This window comes from Athene noctua, chromosome 24 (assembly GCF_965140245.1).
Source record: "Athene noctua chromosome 24, bAthNoc1.hap1.1, whole genome shotgun sequence".
Lineage (NCBI taxonomy): Eukaryota > Metazoa > Chordata > Aves > Strigiformes > Strigidae > Athene > Athene noctua.
This window is the reverse complement of record NC_134060.1, coordinates 7,172,501-7,179,111: the sequence shown is the minus strand read 5'-3', so window position 1 is coordinate 7,179,111 and position 6,611 is coordinate 7,172,501. Positions and strand designations below refer to the sequence as shown.

Sequence of the window (6,611 nt, the reverse complement as noted above, 5' to 3'; positions counted from 1 at the left end):
ATTTGAGGCAAAGGACTCAACCATGGAAAAACATTAACAGGATCCCTCAACACAAATATTCAAGCTGGTCTCAGCATCCACAGCCCTGAGCACAAGTTGGAGAGAATTTCACATCTGTGCTCCCATACACATCTAGAAAGTAAAAAGGTATTTATTTTAAGTTAGGGAACATTTAAGTCAGCTTGATGGATTCACTTTGAACTGAAATTTGCTCAGGACCATTCACAAGACTGTACGGCCTCCCTGTTCTCACCCAGCTCTGCTTCCCCACTCCCTTTCACAGTGTTTTTGGCCATCTGGATTTCTTTCACTTCATCCGCCGCCACCACCACCCAGCCATCAAATAAGGAAGAAAAATGGTATTGACTTTTGTCATTATTTATTACAAATTAAATTTTGCAAATTACTGTCTAAAAAAATCAATAGATTTAAATAAATATACAGATATCAGGATGCTACATATGGCATGTGTGCAATAAGTCACTTAAAGATGAGACATTATACACACAAGGGGATATACATAGTACTTTACAGCAGTAGTTTTATTTTAAATTACTAGGCTCACATTAAACCATGTGCAAAGTTTCCTCTGGAACAAACCCTTTCAGGATTTTTTTTCTTTAGAATGACTCCAACCTTCAGAAGGTCAAATATAAAAAAAGATTTTCTGCAGCTTTGGGGACCAAATGATTAATCAGCTGTTTCATTTACAATACAATCAATTGGTCTAATTTTTCCCCCCTTCAGGGCTTAAAGCAAAATCAAGGAAGCAGTTTGTATGTCCAATGGGACTACACTTGCCACAGCCACAGATTTTGGTCCACCACCAACTTCAAGCAGCCTTTTTAAATGTTCATGTGTAATACTGGATTGGGCAGCAAGGGGGACCCAACAGTGGTTCCAGGAGAACAACTAGTTATCTGCACTAACCAGATGACAGCTGCAGCCATGATTTATAATAGAAGTTAATCTGCCCAGGCAAACAAAAGTGCATTTGTGATACAGCTCCAGATCCTTGAGATTCTGTTTGCCTGCAAGATTGGTTTCTAGGTCCTGGGCTCAGTGTTTTCCCCAAGTTATACCTTCCCTCCTCAGGGATATACTTCCCCCTCCCATGGCCAGCAGCACCATGTTGCTCCATGGCTGGGGAAGCAGCTGTGATTTTGGCATGGGTTTAAATCCAAGCCTTTCTTCTAAAGCAGTGCAGACAGTGCTGTGCTCTCTTCTCACCAAGTCTCTCCTCCCCATCAATCCCACCTGGCTGCCCCTTGCCTAACGCATTCTCTATTCAGGCTACACTTCTCATAGTGATGTGCTATCCATACACTGGTGATTTATTATCTAGGGTCCGATGCAGAGACCTGATCTAAGCGAAGCAGCAAGCAAGCCTTTGCGTGCTATTTCCCCCCCCCACGCATCTTCTCTGTCCCCTAGCCTTTCCTTTCAGGCAGAGCTGAAAGTAAGCCGGGATATTGGGTCAAGAGCTGGAAGAACTCTACCCCACTAAGGGTATGTCCAAGGAGATGAGACAGATTCACAGCACTGAACTCATCCAGACTAGCAGCTTGGCTCTGCCTTGGACCCAGCGGGGCTCCCTACCCCAGGTTACGTGGGGCTCCTGCAGCAATGCAGCTCCACTTCAGCCCCCCCACCCCTGCTGCTGCGCCCGATGGCAGGGGTCATGCTTGGCTTTGATGCAAGCTCCGGTGTAAGCAAGCTATCTTCCACCTAAACGAGAGCCACTTAAGGATGGCTCTTCGGTGAATTTCTCAGCCAACGAATGCCACTGACTACTCAGCTGGCTTTCAGGCTTCTAGATGATATATTTTTTTTAATACAAACTTGGAGCTATTTTACCATGGGAGTCTCATTCATACGCACATTGCACTGACAAGTAAGAAAAAGCGCAAAGGTGGGCTCACACTGGAGGCAGTTTACCCCCATCTACAATGACCAGCCAAACCACCTGTGAATGGGGCCAAGCTGGAGCCATGCTCAAACACGGCTCAGAGGCAGAGCAGACCAGGCCAGTGACAGGGGCTCAGCGCTGCCAGGTCCACCACTGCACAGAGCCCTCTGCTTTGTACGTGATTCGACTGCCCAGTGCGGGCTGACCCTCTGCCTAGGACTCCAGTGCAGAGTTAAGCTAGTACTCCTCCAGCAAGACCCTTGCCTGATCCAAAAAGGCAACAATTCAGCTCCACGACACATCTATGACTGTATAGAGAGACAGTTTTCCCTTTACAACAGTCTCTGGAGTGCATGCGGTACTGGTTCACGCAACAGGAGCATGGAGACATCAACTTCTTCCCCCTTCCACTCATGGCCTTTCCTTCAGCTCTAACTACCGACAGCGGAGTTAGTGGCACCCACAAGACTCCAAATTCTTCTGGTGAACTTGGTATGCACCTGTTTCTTATCTCTTCTTCTTCCAGATGTTCTTCTTCCAAGGCAAAACTGTTGGCTGTGCGTTCCTCTGAGAGCGGTGCTGACGCTTGCCGAACCGCAGACTGGAGACGGCAAGATCCCTGTGAACAAGAGGTGCAATGTTCATTCTCCAGTCCATTTTCCTGCTACTCAGCAACACCCCATATTATATTTATCTACTCCTCACCAAGATTTATTCTGAGGCAGAAGGTGGGGGAATTTCTAGCTGCAGCTGTACTAAGCCACAGCAGAGATCCATCTAGCCCAGCATCCCCTTTCCATCAGCGGCAGAGTATTCACGGGGTCCTGCAGCAGGGCATGATGCTTCCCCGGATCTGCCTTTCAGAAAGTGTTCCCACTGCATCCAATTTAACTGCCACCAATAGGCCAACTCTCCTTCAATTTGCCAACTCCCTTTAACTCATTTAGTCTCCCGGAGTCCACGGGTTCTTCCAGCAGTGAGTTCCACAACTCACTGATGTGATGTGAGAAAAGCCATTCCATTTGGTTCAAAGCTGCTGCCCAGTCAAACATTTTCCTACATGATGCCACCCCTTTCCCACGTCTTGTACATCACCCATTTGCCTGTCCCATATCAGAGTAACTTCCTACTCCAATCAAGAATTACTTTTTATGTAATATTCCTCTAGTTTAGGAAGGACACAAGCAACCCTGGTTCCCTCAGCTGTTAGCCTTCAGTTCTACAGAGAGCAGAAACAGTCAAGTCTACTCATTGAAAAGAAGACAAGAGGGGGAAGTCAGGTAAAATCCAAGTGGTAACTGCAGTGCGGGGTCACAACCGCAGATTTCAAAGTGCTTATGAGGGATGTTCAGAGTGGGTTTAAGGGGCACGCTCACCTGAGAGCTCTCAGCAGGCCGTGACGGGAAGGCCTCACACCACCGCTCTGCAGAGACTTCACTGATGCTCCGGAGCTCACTGGGAGCTTCAGATTTTGGAGGTACCTAATGAGCAAGAGGAGATGCATGAACCACTCATATCCAGCCATGCTGGTTAAGTCCCAGGGGGAGTGTTGCTCTGACGTCACCAGTGACAGACTAAGACAGTTGAATGCATGTTTTTGAAGGGTTAATTGCAGCTATTTGAGAGCTATTCATGGCTCACTTTTACTGTTACCCTCTTTTGTCAGACCTCGATCTAGTCACAGTCATATTTAATGATTGGGGATTTTAACTATTGCCTTGCTATGAAATTAATGACAGATCTCTCCAATGACTTTGGTCCCCACAGCATAAGCAACTCCTCTATGCTGCTGGCTGAAGCGAGACAACTGAGAGGCCACATGCACTATAAAAAGAGCAAGCTGCAGAAGATATTTGACTTCTGAGTCCCAGCTCACAGCACTCCTACTCCTGCAGCCTCTCCCACCTGAGCCATGCAGGAGATACTGGTATCCCAGAGCTTCACACCCTCCGCTTGTCCCTCTCCCAACACGTTGCCAGCTCCTCCCTTCCCACCAGCGCACCCAGCACTTCCTCAGCCTCCTGGCAGCAGGAGGGATGGAGGCAACATTGCTTCATATCAGCTAGTAAAGAGACTATTGTACAATAAAAACACCCTAGTGACACTTTGCCAGGGCCTCTTGGGAGGGGTATGAAAGCCACTAGACAAGTTCCAGCTGTTTGCAAAGAGCTGCGCAGCAGTCCCCAGGGAGGCTGCAGAGTTACTCCAGCTCCTCAGCTTTGCCTGTCCGCTTACACCCTCGGCTCGCAGCCCCCAGGGACAGCCCCAGGACCCCCCCGACTTACCCAGGCTTCGCCTGGCAGAAGGTGGCACAGATGCTGTCCCTCGAGTGCGAGCACTCGCACCTGCTGAGCGATCTCTTGCGCCGCCTTGGCGGGCTTCCCAAGCCATAGGGAGCGGTGTGTCTGTTAAAAACAAAAGAAATCAGCTATGCAGCTAACTTTTTATTAGCCAACAGGTTTATAACACAGTCCTGGGAGGCAGCCAAGCCAGTGCCAGGATAATAAAAGACTCATCTATAGACAGAAGGTGAAAAGGTCACTGATATGTCTAAGCCTTTAAACTCCAGCTCCTCTCCCACCTACCACTGTTTTCCCCACCCTACCCCTCCCAGGGAGATTGCCAGTATGTGCTGGGTTGCAAGTAGAATTTTCTCTCCTTGAAGCAGCCCAGGAGCCTGTGCAAGGGTCGCCACATGGGCTGGGCAAGCTGGCAGTTCACCTGCGTGGCTGCCCCGGTCCACCAGCAGCAAGCAGCTGGTTTCTCAAGCACAGAGATGTCAGGGCTTCCCCCCCCCCCCCCCGTGGGTTTTAACACAGAGGACATAGTACAAATCAAGATGTCTTGGGGCCATAACAGGTTCTTCTGATCACAGCATGCTTTCAGAGCTGTTAGCACATTCCCACTCCATCTTTGATCTCAATCTACTCTCCCAGAGGGTTTAGGATTGGCAGTGACTGCAAGTATTCTCTGAGCAAGCAGTGAGTTGTAATTGCACGTTAGCAAGCATGATTATAACCACACCTGAGTACATGTGTTTTGCTACAGTGTGATGGCCATTGGTCTGAAACCGCTCGGAAAGCTGCTTTAGCATTCTTGAGGGCAGGACTTGGCAGGCACAGGAGTTTAGTGCCAGCCCACCACTGTCTCATTAACAATACTGGCAGTCAGCAGACGGAGTTACAGTTTGCAAGCGGGTAGAGTAACTTTCTGACTTGCAGCTATAACATCTTGGTGTTGCTTTTGGCTTGTAGAGGTACAAATCTCCAACAGAGATGAGCCCACGAGGAAGCAGCGCCCTGCGCTTTCACCCCGCTCCCCGGCGGGCCAGACTGAAACTGCTAAGCAGAAGCACAGTTTGTCTCTTTCTAGATATTGGAAAGGACTGGACTTGCAATGCTCTCCAGAGCAGGTGCTACAAGAGCCCCACGGGCCTGGGACCTTTCTCACCTTCCTCTAATGTAACCTCAGCAAAGCACAGTCACCAGAGCCACCCTCCGTCCATCCCCGAACGCTACATTCATGCTCACCCAGGTGTGTTGACCCAGATGATATCCAGGTGACAGAAGTAAATGCATTCCTTATCCAGCCAGCTGTTGCAGGAGCATCGCTTGGTCCTGGGGTGCGCGGCCAGGTGGGATTCCAGCGCAGGGTGGCCGGTGCCTGGAGCAGACGGAGGGAGGGATGAGCTGCAGGCTCGGGGCAGGGAGTGCCCGCCGGTGTGTCCCCTCTGCGGTCCCCCCCCCGGTGAGGATCCCGGCGGTCGCAGGCAGGTTTCCAGGAGGTGCAGCCCCGCCGGGGAGGCTGCGGGCTCACCAAGGACCCGCACAACTCCGGCAGCAATGCCCCCCCCGCCCCCCTCAACCAGCCTTCGGGCAGACCCCGGGCACCCCACGCAGCCCCACTCCCCCAGCCCAGGGGACGCAGTGGGGGGGGGGGTGTGTCCCCCCACACCAGGGCAGGCACCCCCGGGGCGCCGAGCCCCCCCGTTGCAGCGCGGGGCTCACCATCTCCCAGGAGGGCGCAGAGGGCGAGCGCCAGCAGCACGGCGCCGGCGAAGGGGCTGGGCATGGCCACAGGGACTGGGAGGCTCTGTGAGGGGGTTTCTCCTGGTTTGGGGGGGGTCTGGTTTTTTTTTTTTTCTTCTCTCCACCCCCCTCTCCCGCTGCTTCTCCGTGCGCTGCTTTAGCCGGAGCCGCCGCGATGCGTCTGGAGCCGGCGGGCGCCTGGCAGGTGCTTTATAGCCCCGGCGCCGCCGCGTCACGGCCCCGCTCCGCCCCGCCGCGTGGAGCGGCCGCGGGGGAAACAAGCGGGGCGAGAGCACGCGTGGGGGGGTGGGGGCCCCCCCGCAGCCCGCTCCCAGCGCCGCCGCTCCGCCGGCAAAGCGAGACGCACGTGGACCCTGCTCGCCCCCCGCGCTGCGCGGCGCAGGGATGCGCGGAGCGGGGGGACGGTGGCTATCCCCGTGGGGGGGTCCCGAGTGGGGGCTGCTCCTGTCCCCGCGGCGTGGCCGCGGCTGGGGCAGCAGGTGGGGGCCGGAGGTTTGCTGGCCGCCGCCGCCGGCAGATGGAGCGGGAGGGGTGCGGGCAGCGCTGGGGGGGCCCCCGGCCGCCCGCCCCACGCGTGGCGCTTGGTCCCGGCCCCGGACGCCTCCCGCAGGGGGTCCCCCAGGCTGCCGCAGCCCCGCGCTGCTCCTCCGGGC

General features: G+C 53.5%; 1 protein-coding gene across 1 annotated transcript; it reads right to left on the bottom strand.

Moving 5' to 3' along the window:
* Positions 1–412: 412 nt before the first annotated feature.
* Positions 413–6,079, bottom strand: EDN2 (endothelin 2). The gene is made up of 5 exons (XM_074926072.1): positions 5,917–6,079; positions 5,440–5,572; positions 4,195–4,314; positions 3,286–3,390; positions 413–2,528 (listed from the first exon to the last, which is right to left on the bottom strand). The coding sequence occupies exons 1-5, from the start codon at positions 5,978–5,980 to the stop codon at positions 2,417–2,419; spliced, it is 534 nt and encodes a 177-aa protein (XP_074782173.1). The 5' UTR covers positions 5,981–6,079; the 3' UTR covers positions 413–2,416.
* Positions 6,080–6,611: the final 532 nt, after the last annotated feature.

What these genes read in the sequence shown, in the direction of transcription:
- EDN2 (XM_074926072.1), bottom strand. Translation starts at nt 5,980, where the DNA reads ATGCCCAGCCCCTTCGCCGGCGCCGTGCTGCTGGCGCTCGCCCTCTGC. An exon ending in CTGCGCCCTCCTGGGAGATG is followed by an intron (nt 5,573 to 5,916) that starts GTGAGCCCCGCG and finishes CGTCTGCTCCAG; the next exon opens with GCACCGGCCACCCTGCGCTG. An exon ending in GGCCTGCTGAGAGCTCTCAG is followed by an intron (nt 2,529 to 3,285) that starts GTGAGCGTGCCC and finishes TCTTGTTCACAG; the next exon opens with GGATCTTGCCGTCTCCAGTC.